Source organism: Ctenocephalides felis, unplaced genomic scaffold, assembly GCF_003426905.1.
Source record: "Ctenocephalides felis isolate EL2017-DRISC unplaced genomic scaffold, ASM342690v1 CF-g0.4_SCAFFOLD_01886, whole genome shotgun sequence".
In the NCBI taxonomy this organism is placed as follows: domain Eukaryota; kingdom Metazoa; phylum Arthropoda; class Insecta; order Siphonaptera; family Pulicidae; genus Ctenocephalides; species Ctenocephalides felis.
The window spans coordinates 100,174,903-100,197,512 of record NW_020538040.1 but is presented as its reverse complement, the minus strand read 5'-3'; the positions used below and the strand labels follow the sequence as shown (position 1 = coordinate 100,197,512).

At 28.6% G+C, this 22,610-nt stretch overlaps 1 protein-coding gene across 1 annotated transcript in view; it reads left to right on the top strand.

Moving 5' to 3' along the window:
* The window catches only part of LOC113375588 (cilia- and flagella-associated protein 57-like), a 60,652-nt gene that overhangs the window by 8,231 nt on the left and 29,811 nt on the right, over positions 1 to 22,610 (top strand). The window contains 1 exon segment of the mRNA XM_026615521.1: positions 22,130 to 22,341. Within this exon segment, the coding sequence (XP_026471306.1) occupies positions 22,130 to 22,341 (212 nt within the window).

Genomic DNA, 22,610 nt, shown 5'->3' with positions numbered 1-22,610 from the left:
TTTAATTCGTATTGACTGAAGGACGTGCTGATTAGTTCTTGACAAAGGCAGGTCCAGCAGTTTCGGAGATACAGAGAAAAAAGCGTTATGCTCAATCAGTAAACGTGTCACTATTTTCATACATAAGAAAGACAAAATTGATCGGATTCAAATCCCATCAGCGTATAATTTTTTATATTTTTTTACAAGGTACGGGAAGTTTCAGCAATTTGCCTTGAGGAAGGATGGCATACACCACTAGTTATTACTTTATATTCTTCTAAATGTTTTGTACACAAACCCCTGTATTATAAAGGTATTAAAAAAGTCACATCAACACACGACATATGTGTCGTCATAACCAATACGAATTATTATTTAATTTTTAAGATTATGATAATAGAATATTTGATAATAGAAATTTTGACACTGATCTAGCAATATTCTATTGTTCGACTATCAAGATGTTTGAACTTAGTCTGTATTTATACTTCTGACTATGCCTAATCGACTCTGATAAAATTTATTATTATATTAAGTATATTTTTATAGTATTCTCTATTCGCTGCTTAGAACATTATGAATTAATAACAACACAACATACCAGAAAAAATCGTCTTTATTTTAAAAAATAGGAATATTTTTATAAACGCGACATATATAGGTGAAGCAATAACATGCAAAACGTATATATGGCTATATGTATTAGTTACATACTTGTAAATTAGAAAGAACACTCATATTTGAATAATAATTCAATCACATTCGCAAATTTATTACTGGTCTTTACGAAGTATGTATTTATGTATGTCTGGTTACTAATAACAAGCAATAATACTATATATAGAGAGATGTTATATAAACAATAATCTATTATATTTTATTTGCGTATCATGCATCTATTTTTACAACCCAAGCCGCACAAAAAGTAAACTAACATCAACCGTAAACAAATAGCATAAATAAAATAAAGACGGCCATCAATAATATTCATTCACCATGACAAGGATGTTTCTATGTCATCCTGTACGTGGATTAAAAAGGTGTAAAACATATTAAAAAAAAAACTAGGTACGAATGTCAACATGTTAATGTAAAATGTAAATAAGTAAATCAAATGGCATTTTGTCTTAATGTTTTTGTCTACTTAAAGATATTGCTTTTTTTAAAAAAAACTTTCCGATATGTGTAGATGACACAGGCCCACAAAATAAAAAAAGTTGTCTGTATTGGGAGTGCGACATATGTTTACCAACGTATTTTTTACCGCAAAACTGGGGTCGAATTGCAAAAAACGAAAAAAAAAATGAACAAAACTTCAAAATCTATAATCTAAAATATTTTCTGCATAATAATGAAAATTTTATAATTTCTGTCGTTTTCTAGCTTTTTTGCCTTAAACGGACTTCTGCAATGCTTTTTTCATCTCTGTTGAGTATTATTTTACAGCTTCCAGCAGTAATATGCGAATATATTACTGCTAAATCAAATATGTTTGCGAATTGTATAGAGGGCCATTCGAAAGTAAATATGTTTGCAAATTACTGCTGGAAGCTGCTATAAGATACTCAACTCAGAAAACAACAGAAATTATAAGATTTTAATTATCATGTAGAAAAATTTGTAGATCTAAGATTTTGCCGTTTTTTGTATTTTTCTCCGTTTTTTGCAGTTCAACACCATTTTTTTCTATTAAAGATGCATCTTCAGCGACAAAAATGCAAAACAATGTCGCACACCCAAAGCAAAAACGAAGTGAATTGTGATTTTGCGAGAAACGGATGAATTGCTCGAAATTCTAGAACTACATTTGTTAGAAAATATTTAAAAAGCATTAATCCAACAAAAGATTAAAAGGATGTGCTGAAACTTATCAGCATTTTTTTTTTTTTTTGAGAAGACTGAAGTGCATATAGTTTCTAATAATTTTTTAATTGTTTGGTGTTAGGATCTAGATTTCCTAAATTTCGTGGAGAAATTTCTGAGCAAAATCCAGTAATATAGCTTTTAAACTTAGCTTTTTTTGAACCCAATCTGATGGTCGTATCACTACCACTTAGAGAGTGTAGAGCTGTAAAGCTGGCTTAGTATGGCAAATCTTTTCGTCTCGTGATTGTGAAGTCAAATGACCTCCTGAAATCAATTTCCATTTATATGAACCGTCAAACCATCGATCTGAACAACCAAGTAATATGAGATACAAGTTAGATGTCAAGTACAACTGTGTTCAGTGAAGTCTGTATTATTTTTATTTTCTCACTTATTTTATATTTTCTATGATCTAATTCTCGTTGAATATTTTCTAACAAATTTCTAACAAGTATGGTTTTAGTTTTTCGACCAAATCATTCGTTTCTCGCAAAATTACAATGTTTCACTTCGTTTTTGCTTCTTAACATTTATCACCTGCACCGACAGTTTCAGCGTTATTACTTTAATAAAATATTGAAATATAAGTGAGTCTAAACAACATTATATTATATGATGTGAATACGAATCATCAATCAAAACGTAAATCATTGTTAGTTTTATACTGGCGACTACCAAAGCTACGACGCATGGAGGCATGGGTGAAGTAAAAAGGTAGGTACAGGAAAACTTGACCAACATAGAAGCTCCCAACATGAGTTTTCTATTTATTTCAGATAAAAAAAATTGGAGAGAGTTGGCGGTCGTCATATTATGCATACTCGATGCCCTACAGCACCCGCTCTATTTGGTCTCTAACGACTAAAAATTTCTTGGACAAAACACTATAAACGCATTCAAAATTATTTTCAAATATTTGAATTTGTACTTACGAATACCAAGTAATTGGAACTCGTAACATTCCTGGTCATTGCGGTTTAAATATTTGATAATAAATATAGCAGTAGATATATTTATATATTATCTGTATATAAAACATTCGCTTTATATATATATATATATATATATATATATATATAATATATATATATATATATATGCTTCTTCTACGCCGAAAATAAGGTCACTGACTTAGTACGAGTACAAAATTCGCGCTCCATAACACGAGTATTTTTATTCCATTATTTATATTGACTATTTTTATTATTATAACCGCCTTTGTAACCAATTATTGAAAGGGGAAGAAAAATAGACATCTCATATAATTGGATCCCCGGAGGCTTTTACAATAACCTAAGAAATGGAATAAAGTTGAAACCGAATGACACAATAATACTACCAGAGATTTTCTTTTATACTATTTCTTGTGATTCGAAATATACTCATAAAAATATAAAGATATTGATATATTTTGAAAATGAATGGTTGAAATCTCAATGAATATCTTTTTGCTTTCTAGGATATATGATTACTTAGAAATAAATTATGAAGCGCAAGCTATGTATCCAACTACTCGTATCAAATATGTGTTTTCATGTCTGTGGATGATGTAGCATTCTCATATTGCAGTTTAGTTCACATTTTCTGATTCGGTAAGAGAAAACGAGGAGTATTGAATATATTTAAAACTATTCAAATCATATAACTAATCATATAACATTTTATTTTAGCATACATGAAATATTGAACGTCTGCAGATGGATTTTATTTTATATTTTCCGAATATTTAATGCACTATACGTAACATAAACCAAACAATCCATTAGCAAACGAATGAAATTGTTCGAAGGGAAGGCGTAGTGTCATAAAAATGCTTTTTAAATAAATTAAACATATGGGTTAAAATAATAAAACTTGACAGGTCAATAAAAAGCAATATAAGTTATATTCGCTTCATTCACACATCGGTTGAATAATTCAACATGAATACTCATATACTCTATATATATATATATATATATATATATATATATATATATATATTATATATATATATATATATATATATATATATATATATATATATATATATATATATATATTATATATTTTTTTTTATATATTATATATATATATATATATATATATATATATTTATATATCCTTACGTTTCAAAACCTTCTGAACATTTTGGCATACCTTAGAAAAAATTGATGTATGTGTGTGTGTGTATGTGTGTGTGCGTGTGTGTGCGTGTATGTGTGTGTATGCGGATACAAATTTTCGTCGACGATTTCGGGAACACGGATGAAGCGATTTGAATAATTCAAAAAACATTCGATTCGTATTGATAAGGAGACGTGCTGATTAGTTTTTGGCGAAGGCAGGTCTACCCGTTCCGAAGATATGGGGCAAAAAGTGCCAAAAACGGTAACTCAGTTTTTAAGAGAACGGAGCGTCCGATTTGAATAATTCAAAAAACATTTTACTTGTATTAACAAGATGAAGAACTGATCAAATTTTCATAAAGGCAGGTCTAGCCGTTTCGAAAATCTGGTAAAAAAAATAAAAAAAATGTCATTTTGCGGTTACAAATGATCGTTAGATATATGCACATTAAATTATCAGATATTTTATAGAGATCTTAACAATAAGTATAAATGTTTACATTCCTATGGGTTCCGTTTATCCGGTAGACAGCGACGCGACGCTTACGCGCTTCGATATTTTGTCTATATGCAGTTAAAGCAGTACGATTGCTTCAAAAAAAAGTTCAGAATTTCCAAAATATTTCAAAATAAATTTTTCTTTGAATAGTTTTTTTTTTCAAAAAAAGTAAATTTTTGTCAAAAATTTATAGTTTGTCAAAAATCTAATTTTTTTAGAGTAATTTTTTTCATAAATGTTAATCTTTTTAACTTAAAAATAATTTTTGGTACGGGAAGTTCCAGCAATTTGCTTTAAGGCACGATGCCATGCGCCCCACTAGTTTATAGTTCGAACAGCAATTAGAACTTAAGGGCCACATAAGCTGCAGTGATGTTTTGACTTAAATAAGGTCTTCTCTATATGAATAACTTTATTAGTAAGAGGGCGTCGCAGATAGTATACGCAGATACTATATTTCCAAGTGAAAACCGATGCCACAGGCTGCCGGAAGCGGGTAACGAACTTGTTTCCTCTGATTGAAATCCCATAGATAAAAGTGTTATTGTTTTGTTATAGGAGACTGGATACGGTTGTGCCATTTTTTCATCGGCAATAATTTTGTTAATTTAAGAGTTAGTCGGCGAAAATTAAATTAAATGGTAATTTGAACATTTGTCTATGTGGAAATACTGAAATACTATCATTAAATACGATGGATATCATAAAATAAAATCATATAAGAAAAAGGCAAGTGTCACAAGCGTCCACACCCAGAGGTCGGTTGTGACAGGCATAAAAATAAGTTTAAAACAATAGCTTTAATTACAATTAAAATTATATATAGAATATTAAATTAAGAGTTTTTTAAATTTGTATAGAAAAAAATGAGTCTTTTAGTTCCAGCAAAATTAATTGCTGAATAATTGCACTCCTGAATTACTATTCAGGAATGCATTGAACTAATTTATATTACTAACACAGATCTAACACAGGTTGGAGTGAGCCTGCAGAATAACTCTAAGACTAGTGACATGCATGTCGAACCGCGCACAGATTTTTCATATTTTGATACTTGCTCAATTTTTAAAAGCATTTCAACGTTATAAACCTACTTTTGCACTGTACAGAGAAACGCGCTACGAATTTCGTTGAGAAAGTTTTTAGCGTCGTATGCTCTTACGTGATTTGTCATCGAATTTTTACGAGAAAAATACTAGTAAATATGCAATATATTATTAGACATATAATCTTCGAAATGCAAAGTAATTTTTGCCGATTGTTTACATTGCGTTTTTGTGGGTTGCATATGCAAAAAAGTCGTTTGTAGATAGAAGTGGACCCACTATTTGTGGACAGACATGGGCCACTTGCGCAATGCCGTTCTTTGTACAGTAAAATATTTTTATTAATTAATCGAACGTCTTACTTACTTATTTTTAACTTCCCGTAGGGCAAGTTATAGTAATCGCAAAAAAATCAAAAATGAAAATTTTTATATATCTTTACGTTTCAAAGGTTTCTGAACATTTTGGCATACCTTAGAAAAAATGAATGTATGTGTGTGTGTGTGTGTATGTATGTACGTGTGTGTATGTATGCGCGGATACAAATTTTCGTCGACGATTTCGAGAACACGGATCAACCGATTTGAATAATTCAAAAAACATTCGATTCGCATTGATAAGGAGACGTGATGATTAGTTTTTGGCGAAGGCAGGTCTAGCCGTTCCGAAGATACGGAGCAAAAAGTGCCGAAAACGGTAACTCAGTTTTTAAGAGAACGGAGCGTCCGATTTGAATAATTCAAAAAACATTTCACTTGTATTGACAAGATGAAGAATCGATAAAATTTTCATGAAGGTAGGTCTAGCGGTTTCGGAGATATGGAGAAAAAAGTAAAAAAATGAGCCATTTGGCGGTCAAAAATGATCATTAGACATATTCACATCAAATTATCAGATATTTTATAGAGATTTTAACAATAAGTATACATTTTGTTAACATTCTTATGAGTTCCGTACCATTGCTTATGCGTTAGACAGCGACGCGGCGCTTACGCGCTTTATATTTTGTCCCTATGCAGTTAAAGTAGTACGATTGCTTTGAAAAAAAAGTTCAAATCTTCCACAATATGTCAAAATAAAGAAAAAAAAATTTTTTTCAAAAAAAAAAATTAATATTTTTTTTTTTTAATTTTTTTCAAAAAAAAGTAATTTTTTGTCCAATTTATAGTTTCTCAAAAATCCTATTTTTTAAAGTAAATTTTTTTCAAAAATGTTAATCGTTTTTAAAAAAATAATAATTTTTGGTACGGGAAGTTCCAGCAGTTTGCCTTAAGGCACAATGCCTTAATTGCCTTAAGACAGAATTCCACTTACAGCTAGTTATCTCTTCAGTCAGAATGCCTCCTAAGAAAACAGAAAACTCCAAAAAAAGTGATGAATTATGAACAATTGATTATTGCTTTGAAGGAAGTGAAAATAAATAAAATATCGGAGAGTGTTGCTTCTGCTGTTACCAACGTTAGCAGATTGTCTTTTGAACGCCTCAATACATCCCCTAAAAACAGAGAGGTCACGGCAGAAGCAGCACAAAGTCAAAAATTGCAAGTAACAGCGAAAGTTTCCAAGAAGGCCAATGCTTCATAACCAGCTGTGAAAAAGGCAAAAAATGAAATTCCACGATTTCTTCACGTGAAGATAACGATTTTGGCATGATTTGCAATAGATTGATGTTTGCATAGCTGTCAAGAAAAAACTCCATCAAGTGCGATAACTGCGACAAACCCTTCCACTTGAAGCGCGTCGATATGACCAAATGCACCGACTTGACGTGCACTAATTACGCCAAGAATCTGTGTTTAATTATTTCAAAATGTTTCATTCCAACTTTATTATTTCTTTTCAGACATTAAATGCACATTTTTACTGGAGTCATTGTTTTTTCAACTTCTACCGTTCATTTCGAGTCAACTATTTTGAATTTCTGAACTCTCAGGATAAGAACTAGTAGCATGTAGCAGCATTTTTTCAGATAAAATTTTGGGTAGCCCACTTCTACCTACATTCATCAAAAAAACAGATACTTCCAAACATAATTGCAAGCATCTGCTATGATAAAAAGTTGCATTTTGGAATACCCTTACAACTGCAAATTAAGAAAATATTTTGATTTTTAATCATTTTTCAACCAAAAATAAAAACGTGGCCCAGTTCTGTCCACTTCACTATTCACTATACATAAATATATATTACGTATGTATTAATGTGCATAAACTCCACGTAACACCCTTAAATTAATAAAATTAATATACATATGCACATGTGTATTTTTATACATACATATATATATATATATATATATATATATATATATATATATTATATATAAGTCTAATAATCGGGCATAACATCAATAAAAAACATGAATTTCTTTCAAAAAATTATTTTAAATCCATACGTTTCGGCTATAATCCTAGCCTTCATTCAGTGGAAACTAAAAATAAAATTAAAAACTAAAACAATTGAATTGGAGTGAAAAGAAAAAATAAAATAGTAAATAGTACTTACAATTAGTTGATCTTAGTGTTAAATTGGAAAATTTTAATAATCCATGATATCAGGATATGGTAATGCACTACACTATGTATTATAAACATTAACTTGAAATTACACAATATTTTCACAAAATACTGATTTTAAAAAATCACAAATGGATAGTGTGGTATTCGTAGACTGGTTGAAGATGTAATGGAGAAAAACATTTTTTAAAAAATATTTTTACCAAGATTCTACACATGTGTGGAACGAATCGCGAATCCTTTGCGCGAACGCTTTTATTGTTTTGTAAGAAATTTGGAAATGTTATCTAAATATAAGAGATTTGTGTCGCACAGCGTGTTAAGTTCATTCCGTTTATTTATTGTCTTATTGTTATAAATAGTTAAAAAAGATCCCTCTATAATTCTTCGTTTAAATAAATTTTGTTCGAATTGTAGTACAGTCGGATTAGAAAAGTCCATATTGTGTTTCAAAGTGTATATATGGTCTGCAAGTACAGTTTTGAATTGTTTGGGTTTTTTTTTAATTGTTTTTATGTTGTTGTAACCGTTTATTCAGGTTCTGGCTAGTTTCTCCTATGTAAATTAAATTACAATCTAAACAATTTATTTGATAGACGAGATTTCTGAGTCGTTCGATATTAAAAGGGGTTTTTGTTTTGGTAAAAATAGTGCTAGTAGTTGTACTAAAATTGGTTACAAGTCGGAGTCCAGATTTATAAAAAAGTTTTTTCCAAGGAACATACAATTCTTTAATGTATGGTAAACATATTACACCAGAATGAGTTTCTGAGTCAGGTAAATCGTTATGTACTGTGCAATTGTCCATTTTATTCAAAAGGCACGTTTGTCTGTTACTAGTTACGGAATTTATAAGTTTTAGGGAATAGGAGTTATCTGTTAGAATTTTTGTAATTGAATTGATGTTGTTGTCCCAAAATGTTTTGTCCGATAGAAGTATTGCGTGGTCAGTTAGATTTATTATAGTACCTATTTTCATTTTGAGTGGATGATAAGAAAAGTAATTAAGGTAACGTCCAGAGTTAGTTGGTTTTTGGTACCAATTTGTTATTAGTTTGTTATCCGTAGTACGTATAAGTTTTATGTCTAAGAAACTTATCGAGTTCATTGACTCCAATTTCATTGTAAATTTTAATTTTTTATTGACGTTATTAAATTGATCAATTATCATAGTGACATCATCACTAGGGATACAGGTGATAATGTCATCTACATAACGGTAATAAAAAATATGTTTATTGTACGATTAAGATCAACTAATTGTAAGTACTATTTACTATTTTATTTTTTCTTTTCACTCCAATTCAATTGTTTTAGTTTTCAATTTTATTTTTAGTTTCCACTGAATGAAGGCTAAGATTATAGCCGAAACGTATGGATTTAAAATAAATTTTTGAAAGAAATTCATGTTTTTTATTGATGTTATGCCCGATTATTAGACTTTGTTAATACATATGTCAACATCAAATTCAGAATCATACAATATATATATATATATATATATATATATATATATATATATATTAAAACAAGTGTGTTGAGTCAGGCAGTATCATCAAGTAAAAAAAAACTAAAGTAATTAGGAAAACAGCTTTATTAATCTATACGTTTCAGTCTTAATCGAGACCGTCATTCAGTGAAAAAAGACAAAAACAATTAAATAGTACACTACACTAATTAACACAATATTAACACCAATTTATCAGTAATTCAAACATTTAAAACTAATTATAAATTAGAGTTAAAAAGCTAAGTTTGTGTACATAACTGTTGAAGTCTAAACGCTGAAACAGCAGGTCTCGATGAAGACTGAAACGTTTTCATATATATCAACACCAAATTTACATACTCCAATATACCTATGTATATATATATATATATATATATATATGCGTGTGTGCGTATATATATATATATATATATATATATATATACAAAGACATTTCGTAGTAATGTTCTATCATCAATTAAGCTTCATTGAGGCATACGATTTCCCTTTGCTAAAAGAGCCGAGAGAACTAAGGAGAATAGAGAATTCAGAAATGTTAAGCAATGTAGTAAAAGTTTATGGCTTGACATGATTCAAGTTGTGAAACTACAAATTATACTTATGAGCATTGAATGGTTACTCTAAATAGTAGCTGGGCAAACTTTTTTGCTCATAGTAATAATAATTATTAAATTTAAGCCTAACTAATAGTATATGAAAATATCTTATAGTTAGTGAACAAAACGTATTTCATTTGAATTTTTTAACCCATGTTTATTTTCTAAACAAAACCCTCTAAATAACATTTTTATTTTCTCATTGTATTACAGAGAAATCAATTTAACTTGTAAAATTCTATAAAAAATAGAATATTGATTCACACAAACACAATATGTTTTTAAAATCTAAATAACCAATATGCGTTAAATTAAAATATTAACAGAAATTAACGCAAAAACATAATTATTCAACATGCAAACAATCTGAACTACTTTAATTTATTATATTATACACTATCAACTTCCTGTAGTTAGTAAAATTTGAGACAAATTAAAAAAGAAAAACTAAAAAAATAATGTCATCTACATAACGGTAATAAAAAATATGTTTATTGTACGATTAAGATCAACTAATTGTATTTACTATTTTATTTTTTCTTTTCACTCCAATTCAATTGTTTTAGTTTTCAATTTTATTTTTAGTTTCCACTGAATGAAGGATAGGATTATAGCCGAAACGTATGGATTTAAAATAAATTTTTGAAAGAAATTCATGTTTTTTATTGATGTTATGCCCGATTATTAGACTTTGTTAATACATATGTCAACATCAAATTCAGAATCATACAATATATATATATATATATATATATATATATATATATATATATATATATAACAAGTGTGTTGAGTCAGGCAGTATCATCAAGTAAAAAAAAACTAAAGTAATTAGGAAAACAGCTTTATTAATCTATACGTTTCAGTCTTCATCGAGACCGTCATTCAGTGAAAAAAGACAAAAACAATTAAATAGTACACTACACTAATTAACACAATATTAACACCAATTTATCAGTAATTCAAACATTTAAAACTAATTATAAATTAGAGTTAAAAAGCTAAATTTGTGTACATAACTTTACGTATTTAAAAAAGAAAAAATCAAAATGATATCAATATACTTTTTTATTAAAAATTTAACAAAACAATAAAATATTCTAATTACATATTTAGATTTTAATCACTTTTCATAAGTAAAATAATACTATACATTAATAAAACATAAAATGTATGGCGTCATAAAATTGTAATATAATATTGTTTCGTGTTTTTAATGTTCGTATATTGGATATCTTTCATTACTGGGTTTGATTGTATTTTTGTATAAAATAAAATAGTAATAAATCTTTAAAATATTCATCATAACACGCAAGCATTTCATAGAATGTTCGTTTTTAGTTTCAATAAAAATGCTTAAGATTAAAATACAAAATCAAAATTACGTTTTTCGTTAATTTTATAACAATTTTATAGTGAATTGTTTTATAGCAAAGCTTGATAAATTTTATGGTAGCATATAGTATGGGAAACAAAACTAAATATTGCTATTTTCATTGAATGCAATTTTTACATCCACGTGACGTGCTTTGTGTACGGATATATATATATATATATATATATATATATATATATATACAAGAGCGGGTCGATTCAAAAGTCGATTATAACTAATTTGGCCCATTTAGAGTGCCCCAATCGCGTCCAAATGTGTGACCGACCCCCACTAACTTCGAAAGGCCGATCCACCCATGTCCATCGTACAACCCCTGGGACCTCCTCTTCGAGAATACCCATACAAAAATGCAAAATATTATCGTTTTTAGTATTTTACTCAGCAAAAAATGTTTTTTTAAAACCATTTTTTTCATATATTAATTCATACACACACAAATTTTTTTCACAAAAAAAAATAAAATTTGTTGTTTAAATTTTTCTAATGCATTTTGTATCTGTGTTTTTCTATGCTAGCTAGAGGCTGATATGGCGCCATTCCAGGGGGTAAACCATGGGCATGGGTAGATCGGCCTTCAAAAGTTAGTAGGAGTCAGTTAAACATTTCGACACTATTGGGGCACTCTAAATGAGCCAAAACAGAATTTTTCAAAATTTGACCTAATCTTTGGGTCAATGCACGGGACATCAGAATTCATTGTATATAGTACTTATTTTTTTATATAGTTTCTTCGGCAAAGTATCTTATTGATCCATAGTATCCGAAAATCATATGTGCCTATGCGACTTTTTTTACCTATACAAATCGACCCGCCATAATATATATATATATATATATATATATATATATATATATATTTCTCGTGTTCCTAAAAAATCTATTTATATAAAAAGTTATAAATTTTAATGACGTCGAATTACAAATGAATCAATTAAATTTCGGAAATACGATCCACTGTGTGAATAAAAGCAACAACGTTCAATAAATTCACGAAATAATCGTAAAAGTAAAGCACATTTAAAATTAATTGCACGTAATTAATCTTCCGAAGAAGTTTCCAAAGATTTCACCACAATTGACAAAAGATTTGAATAATTATTGGTCAATTAATTTTAGGAATACGATAGGGCAGCGGGCGCCTTCGAATTCTTAAGAGGCATTTACACTTGTGTTCCGATAATGAGGACATAAATTGAGAATTCAGAAACTTGAAATAAATAAATATGTTTTGTTGTGTTTAATTATATGTGTGGAAGTGAGAAATACGGTGTAAATTGACAAGTTGACAGTTTTGTAATTAGTTTTATTTCTAAGCACAAAATTGCATAAATTTATCTCACATGAATGCAAATGCAAGTTTGAAGATTGCTTGAAATTTTAAATTTGAATTAAAAATTTTTAACTTAATTTTTTAAACTGTGCTCTATTTTTTCATACTAAGATCTTCACAAAAAAAACTGCTATTGATAAATCTTGGGTGATTAAGTACGAAGGACGATGTTTCGACGTAAAATCATCTTTTTAAAAAACAACTCCTTAAAAAAATTAAGGTAAAACAACGTAGTCACTAATCTTGCGAGACCCGATTGAAGAGCAGACTTCCAAAATTTAGTCAATAAAGATTAGTGTGAAAAAACTTTTATCCAACTATTTTCCAAAGATTAGTGTGAAAAAACTTTTATCCAACTATTTTACAAAAATATACACTTATCAAGCTCAACCTCTTCTATGCTTTATGCTGGCTTATCTACCTAAACCTATTTATTATAATCGATAAATATAAAACCAATTTAGATCGAGAAGATGTACGTTCGCAAAGCAAGTTGTTCCAGAGCTTTGAGCTTACTTAATGGAACACGTTCCGGCCTCTCAAAGGCGCTATTACTGTGGCCACTCAAGGTACGTCGTTTGGGGAAGTTAAAGTCTGAGGGCTTTTAGGCATTCAGAAAGTGTTTTATATTTATGTCTATAACTTTCTTATCAACGTGAGGAAAAACAATGTTTAATTTAGCAACAATATATATATATATACATATATATATATATATATATATATATATAAGTATATGTTATATATAATCTACTCATTTATTTTTATTATCTTCATTTTGATTGTATTGTCATATTTTTGTAATGTTATCTCTTCCACAATCTTATTAATTTTATATAAAAAACCACCATTTTCCACTTTTCTTAAATATATTATTTGTTTAAATCTTATCAAGATCATATTTTTTGACAGATGTCCTGAAGATGGTACGTACCTAGTTCCGAAACGTCGACAGTAAATACATATTTTTTTTTAAAAAAAACTTTTGTTTTTTATTACTTTTTGTATTCTTTGTTTGAAACTCTACTTTAATATATATATGACTCAATAAAAATCACCCCTTTAAACATAATTCTACAACTCCTTTCAGTTCAATTAATTATGAATAGCTAAAGCTATTGTGTGGTGTGAAAAAAGTCAAATATTTGTAATAATCGTCTGTCAATAAAATATATGACCATGTACGCCCAATTTACAAAAAAATTAAGAAGAAACATCTAATCCGAATGCAAAAATGTACACGCATAAAATAGGTGTTTTTGATGTAAAATTTATTATCAGCTATTTGACCAAAATAGAGTGAATTCGACTACATGCTTCAACCATCTCGATAAACGAAAAAATCTACCTCTTGTACCTAGCATGTTTATTCGAAATTGAAACGTGTTACTTTAGTTTTCTTTACTATATCTATCATTATAACTTAAAAAAATCTAGAATTAATGAATTCACTTCCTTAGACAAAGTTTATTTAAATAATTTGATTATATCATTGTCTTTTAAAGATCATCCGAGTAATAGAGTAGAGCGGGGCTTAAAGATCCGCGGGTAAAAAAGTCCACCACCGATATTTCAAAAGCAAGTAAAGTTGAAAAAATTTGAACAAAAATATTTGAATGTGGAGAGAAAAAGATGTACAACCAGCCATCACCTTGATTCTCATAACTTTGGTATCGGGATAAACGGAAATCTTTGACAATCCATAACAAAAGTGTTTTCTTTCGTTGTTTGTATTTTTGGTTGTAAGTACTGTTGTTTAGTTTACGAGACCTTAATATAACTTTTAGGTATGGGTTATTTAATTGTTATGTAAGATGTGTTGTTAATTTTAAGTTAGATTCAACAGTTTTTATATAGCTTCTACAAAAGCTCACATGAGAGTGAGGTAAAAAGGACCAACTAAACCTATACCCTGGTATAAACAATAAAAAAACAGTAGATAAAAAGTACATTAGGTTAACAAAAGCAATTTTACATGAGATAGGTTTAATAAATAGTAATTCCAACTACGCTGATAAATATTTCTGACGAAACACCAGATCAAGTGTTGAAAAACTATATCCATGAAATTTATTTTTTGCATTGGTTGAGTTATGTAGCTATTATTTCGTCAAATCACAGAAGTAAAAATATATGAATAAGTATTCATAGAAATAAGTGTAACGAACCTTCATGTGAATCTTAAAATAATTTACAAAATTCACATTTAGCCAATATGATCTATGAGCAGTATTAAATTTAATATAAAAAATTTACTTTATTGTGCAAAGATTAGATAGAGTGGCGGTTTTCCGACCTCATATCGTTCATGAACTTGCCTTTACAATAAGATTTTTGCATTGTAATATAATGATTGCTGTTTGCTAAATTTAACTTCATTTAGAGGTGAAGTATTTATATATATATATATATATATATATATATATATATATATTTTAACAGCAATCAGAACCTTACGTCCTATGAGCTGTTGGGCTGAAACTTCTCCTTTCTTCGTATTTTTTAGATGGTAACCCAATGGGTAATCCATCCATATTTGATGATTTTTTTTTATTAGATTTAATCCAATAGGGCTGACTTTTTATTGGTGCAGCAATGCCGAACAAGGGCTATTTTCACTTGGAAATATATTGCTATCTATAATTCCAAATGAAAATCGTTGTCACTGCTGCCTGACAACAGACTGCTCGAAGTGGGTATCGAACCCGGGACCTCTAATTCAGGTCCCGTCGCTCTTGACCGCTTACCTACGAGCGAGCCCATTTTATATATTTAAAGTATTTAAAATTTTATGGAACGGAGTGAACCCAATGAAAACTTAAAATAAAACAAAATATCTGAACTACCTATCATCAAAGATGGTATGCAAAAATAAGCTTTATATTTATTCTGCACAGAACCCAAGACTCATATAAATTTTAAGCAAATTCATTTTATTCAGTATATACAAAAATACACATGCGAAACTCAGATGTTCTTATGGACTACGCTATGAATACGTAATGCGATAAGAAACTGATCTATCTCGGTGAATATTTCAAAATTCATAGTATATTCGATATTACAATGTGAAATTAATGGTATAGGTGTAATTCAAAAATAAGCTTAATAATCCAATTAGTCAGTAATGGCAATTACGGTTTATTTTAAATGCGATTATAATTGTATTTGCCGATTTTCTTTGTTATCACTCATGAATGATTTTCAGCATATTGTATTACATAATCAAATTTATGATTTTTATTACTTTTAATTGATTAACATATAATGAAGGGAAAAAAATCAACAATTAATTACGGTCCAGTATACCAAAAACTAATTATCATTTCCAATTGATATCTTTCGAACAGTTCTTAAATTTTCAAAATCGGTAAAGGATTTTTTGTGAAAACGCGGACAAGTTTTTTGAAACTTCTAAAGAATAAAGACTAAAGAATAAAGACCTAAAATAAAACTTGATAGCTAATAAGATTTTCCGGCCAAAACATAAACTTCTCCTTTGAGATGTGAAAAATATCAAAAAAATAAAATAAATATAAAAAATTTTACTTTTATTAAATATATTATAACTGATAAAATTAAATAATCATTGCTTCAGTTAATCATCAAAGATTGAATATAGTTCATCACATTTTTTGTTACTAACTATACCAAATCTCTTGTATCGGTTGTCTCGCTAAAGGCGCAAGAACCGTTTCTCCGTATCCTTGGCAACTGGAAATATCGGAAAAACAATGAAACGCGTGTTTACTTTTCTCAAAGTCACTGTCAAACAAATAATGTGTCAGATGAACATTCGTAAAATGTGTTTATTGCAATTTAATCAAATTTAGCCCCGCGCGGAATAGCTTTAGTGGTCATAAAAGGAGGTACGTCACAGGGAGCGATTCCGTTGTTTTACAATCTATAAAATATTTAATATAAATATGACCCTCATGGAAATTCGATAGCAAAGCGAGTACTTTATTTATATCCCAGTTGCAAGAGTATTGCCAGAAACATTAGAGAAAGGTAATCTAGTATTGAATATTATCTATTCACATAAATTATATTTAGGAATGAGAAAAATATAGCTTAGAGCAGCATTTTTCACAACTATTTCCAATTCTATTTTAGATTCAGCTCCGTTACTGAATCGATGAAATTATAAGTTGATTCAATTTTTCATGTGGTTTTGACAATTATTCGATTTTGATGATTAGTCGATTTTTATTTAAAATTCGATAAAATGAAGCTAGGTATGAGCTTTGCCATTACAATTTGTTCATAATTTTCTGTTGTAGCCAAAAAAAAAGAAATTTTTCAAACACAAGTGAATTTATCTTTAATAATCACAATTAAATATCTAGAACAGTGAAAACAAACGTAATTGTCAGTATCGATTAAAAGACAGTAATTCTATCTCGAGTTTCTTTTATCCCAATTTTTTTTATTATTATATTTCATACATACGATAATTTATACATACAAATATCATTTCATATATACGATAATTTTTTATTTATTTTATACAAGCATTTCACGAATTCTCGAACACCTTATTACTCATAATAAATGTCATCAATTTTTATTGAAAAATAAAATAAAATTATATATAAACTTTGATGAATAAGCTAAGAAAGAACTTAGAAATCGAATAATTAATCGATGTAGAAATAGGAAATAAACAAAAGCAGATAATTTTTTTTATAATTTAATGTACAAACGGTTAAAATATAAAAATATACAAAATATCAAAACACTATTTACAATTTTTTCGTTCAAAATATTATGGTTTTCTAAATAAGCTATAAAAATCAAATAATTTCAAAATATATAAAATATTAAAATATATAAATTAGTTATCAAACACAAATTAGTTTTTTCATATTCCAATTATGTTATAGTTTTTTCATTAATTTTGAATAACTTTATTAAACTTTATTCTGCGTTATTATGATTTTTAAATTAAGAAACAAATATTTTTCCAGAATATTGTTATTCAGGCATCCCAAAAATATTTTTCATTAAAGTGTAGCATGTCATCTCTGATTTACAACGCCTCATAGTATTGTGCGTTTGGCTTTGAAGTTTTTATTCGAAACGCAATAATAAAAATGAATATAAAACGCGATCTATTAAAGGTTATTGTTTTTTGGATATTTCGAAATTTTAAAAATCAAATTGATATTACGTTTTGTTTATATTAAATTATTTATGATCATCTTTCCGTACTGTAACAAATTCAAATCTCAAAAAAGTCAAGTATGGATTTTTTAGATCTTTAAATCTCCTAATTATTTTGGCATAACAAATGTATATGTATGTGTTTAAATAAAAAAAATCAATTCACATTTACAGTGCTCAAAAACTATTGCAACAAATAATCAAACTTAAATAGAGATTTTGACAATGCGTATATTTTAAATTATGTTTTTATTAATATACAAAAAATATTTATTCTGATTTATCGAATATATTCGGATTTCTAAAGCTCACTTGAAATAAATAATTTTAACTTTGCAATTCAATTTATATAGTTCTTTGAAATATAAAGTCCTTTATTCTAACTCCGCTCAATAAATTTTGTTTATTTACTTTTCATGTAAACATGTAAAAATGTCATCGTCCAATCTATAAGCTCTTATATCTTGTCTATAAAATACGAATAGTGAAAGTTAAACTATTTATAAAAATCATTTGAAAACATCTAAAATTTTTCGAATATTCATCACGGTACGGGCATACACCACTAGTTCAGCTTATTTTCGGTCCAGTACCTGACTACAAAAATGTTATAAAAAAAATTTGCTCTCAAATAAAAATTGACATAACAAAAACCCTATTTTATGTATCAGCTTAAAACTTATGTTTTTAGTATAATTCGTATACTAATAATATATTCAATCTACAAAATTATTAAGAAAACGAACTTCATTTATATAGTATAGAAGTAATTATCTGCCGAGTCTAAAACTTGAAGCACATATTTAAAAATTCAGAAATTTTTTAATCTTAAATAGTAATAGCTTTACATTTTCAAAATTACTTGAAATATAATGCAAGATTTACTATTTGTACCAATTTGGAGTTTTGTACCATTTCTTGTGGATTAATCATGCTACTAGAGACACAATGTCATGCATACCAGTATTAGTACAATTCTAACTTTTATTTTCAAATTGATAGAGTTATATATTAATAGAGAAAATTTCCTCCATAAAATTCACTGAATGCAAATATGTGTTCAGAATCAGCATTCGTATTAAAGCGTAGAGTTTCATACTTTGAATCGAATTTGATATGCGCATTGTTATATGTCATAACCAGCGTTCATATCGAATGTAGTATAATATTATGTAACTAAACGAGCTCGTATATTATAATTGGATTTGAATAAGCAATAGTTCGGAAATAGACTGCACAAGCTCTTAAATTTAATGCAAATTCAGTTTTAATAAACTGAAAATACAATTCATCATTTTATGTCTTATTGCAAATACTCAGGTATTAAAACTTATATCAAACGAGCATTATAATTAATAACCTTAAATGAGGTATATTCACTTCACGTTGTTCAAAGATAAAGAGGAAAACTTATTAGTATTATATACAGTAAAATATAAATCGGTAAACTTCTCCGTGTTTCTTTAAATTCTTAGGGATCTGAAGTCTTGGGTTCATACAACCATACACAAATCTGCAGTCAACAATATAGGAAATCGTATCAGTAGATCCAGCATAGAGTCTGATGAGAATTAATTATTTTTATAGGCTTTTTGCATGCCTATAATATTTTAGTCATACCACAAAATCTATCGTTATACAAAATTTCATCAAAACCATGAGAAAATAATTCAATATTTAATTACAAAAAAAACGCTCTACCGATCTTCACGAAAAACTGATCAAACTCATTCCCAACCGATTTCGATTAGTTTTTGAATTGATAAAATCGATTCAAAACAATGGGGTAAAACGTAGACAAAATATTTCACATTCGTTTGCCAATTTCAAAGAAACGGCTCGGCTATACATCGCGCAAAGCTGATAAACCGAGTTACATCGAATGGCTGTTGCATTTTTAAAATCGGCTCAGCTGTTTGTAAGAAAACGTCGACGAAAGGTCAAAAATTGGCTCACCTCTACACACCCATACTTTTTACAAATTTGGTCGCACTCAATTCAGAATGACTTCAAACGCCAAGAAATCATAAAATTATCAAATCGGATTTTCTTGCGAAAACAAACTATATTTCTTAAAAAATAACTAAAACAACATTAAAATGAAGAGAAGGCCATAAACAAAGGTATGACCTTTACATCTCTTCTTAAAGTGGTTTAATTACAAAAAATAATTATAGTCTCTTTTGTTAGTTATACATATAGTATAGGTTATCTCATCATGTAGCAGGATTTAAAATATGCGCTCGTAATTATTACGTTCATTTTTACGGCTTCAAATCCCGTCACAAGCCTAAAAGCATATTTGATTCACGTTCAATAATATAATAATATTACAAATGTATGTATTTTAACGTATCCTCTTCAGTCTAGTTGTCTCACCATTTCTTTAATTGCACCTTACTACGTTTAATTTTTTAGAAAGTGGAGAAATGCGTAAAAATTTATTACCAAATATACCACACTGGTGCTGCATAAATACTATCTGTCTAATATTGATTGCAATAGATTTTTCTATAATTAATTTCTGTATAAATAGACGTTTTCGTTATTTATCATGGGCTCGCTCGTAGGTAAGTGGCTAAAACGACTGGACCTAAATCAAAGGTCCCAGGTTCAATCTCGCTTCGAGCAGCATGTTGTCAAGCAGTAGTGACAACTGTTTTCACTTGAAAATATAGATAGAGCATTGCTGCAATATCCCTAGAAAGGCGACCGTGTGGTTGTCTTCTAATAGCGTTCAGAAAGATAAACTAAATTTTAGATAGAGTAAGGAAAATCAATGAATTGCCCACTAACAACGTCGTTTTTAGTAATAAGCAGTGCTCAACACAGCTTATAAAACATGTAATTGTTCTGATTGGTGAAAATCACAAACATAAAAAAATATTTATTATATTACTGCCTATTTCGAGAACCGAATTTCTTTCTTAACAAATTCAAAGTGCAAGCAAGCATTTCACTGTTGCAAAACTTTACGATATCTGAAGATAATCGAGTTGCCTAACGGGAGTAGAACCTTTTTTAATTTTCAATCAAAAAATTAACTTCAATTTACAAAGAAACGGCTCTGCTATATTAATATTAATTAAAACTGGCAATGCCTTTTAAAATGTTTGAAATGTTTCAAATAAAGTTTATCACGGAGACGTAGCCATGTTAATTATAAAGAAATGGCTCGACCGACCACCATGCGAAATTGATTACGGCGGGTCATTATCAAGTTATGCAATGTTTTTAGTAAGGTTCAATATGCGTTAATATACTACACGCATATACATTTGTTAATTTGTTATTTGTTATCAAACTTTTGAAACTTAGAATGACTTGAAACGTATAGATAACTTTTTTAAACCGCTACCAGCGTCACCTATTTAAGATTTATCACTTTAATTGTTAGTTTTTTGAAAGCGTAGTTTTTAATCTTTAAATTTTTTTTTTCGAAAATCTTGAAATATTTTGTACAACAAATACTTCGTTGGCTTGTATAGCTCCTGTGAAAAACGTTGCAGTAGCGAATCGTTTAAATTATGGTACATGTTACAATTTCATTATTTTAGATTTTATATATCAGGAAGCATTTTTTACTTAGATCATTTTCTGCAGTTCGTGATATGATATTTGTTCTACGTAATAGTTCTTGTATTAGAGAGAGATGTGAGTAGTCATATTTTGCTTTAGTGGCTGTAATTCATCATCCCTATACAGTCGCATGGTTGTACGTGTGTTTTAATTTAATTTTAAATTGTGATACCATACATAATGTCTATATGCAACTTTCAATTTAAATTCATAGTTTTTAATATCAAAATGTAACTATAAATATAAAATTAGCAAACTGTTCTTTTTACAAAACTTATTTTCTTCATAAACTTCTTTTTCGATAAGTTAGATACATGCAGTCAATAAAGCTGTGATATTTTTATTTACGAATATATGAATAATGATAAGAATCTTAGGGTGCTATAATGTGTTGGGATGATTTGACAACTAAACAGGTCGATTTTATAAATGGCAACCCAAACACTTGTACTATCTCTATGTAATAAATTTTATTGTTATAATATCTGTAATGGCAATGATTTTGTAGTGATATATTAAATTTAATTATTATCAGATGGCAACTTTGAGCGTGCCAGCGCTTCACCCGCGCCACTTCTATTCCTTGAGAACGGATGTCATCAACAACGCGCACTATGCTCTCGCGCAGGATGTTTTTTATCCAGCGGGTAGCGCCATCGTGATCCATGACCATTTGCAGCAGAGGCAGAGATACATCCGATTAAACGATAAGAATATACTGACTATGATAATAATGAGTCCCAACAGGTATTTCCATTGTATAAAATTATTAAATTGTGGTACTCCATACTGGTATGGTATTTAGTTTTAGTTATGAGATTTGAGACTTATATTAATTATAAACCTAATTTGCAAAATAAATTAATGAAATCAATTTTCACACTGTAGAATTATCATTGATAACATATTAGAAATCGGTACTAACCCCGATTTTGAAACATAACGTATTGTTAATTTATTCAATAACCAAAAAAAGTTTTGTTTTTTTTTAATACATATATCTAAATTTTGCTATT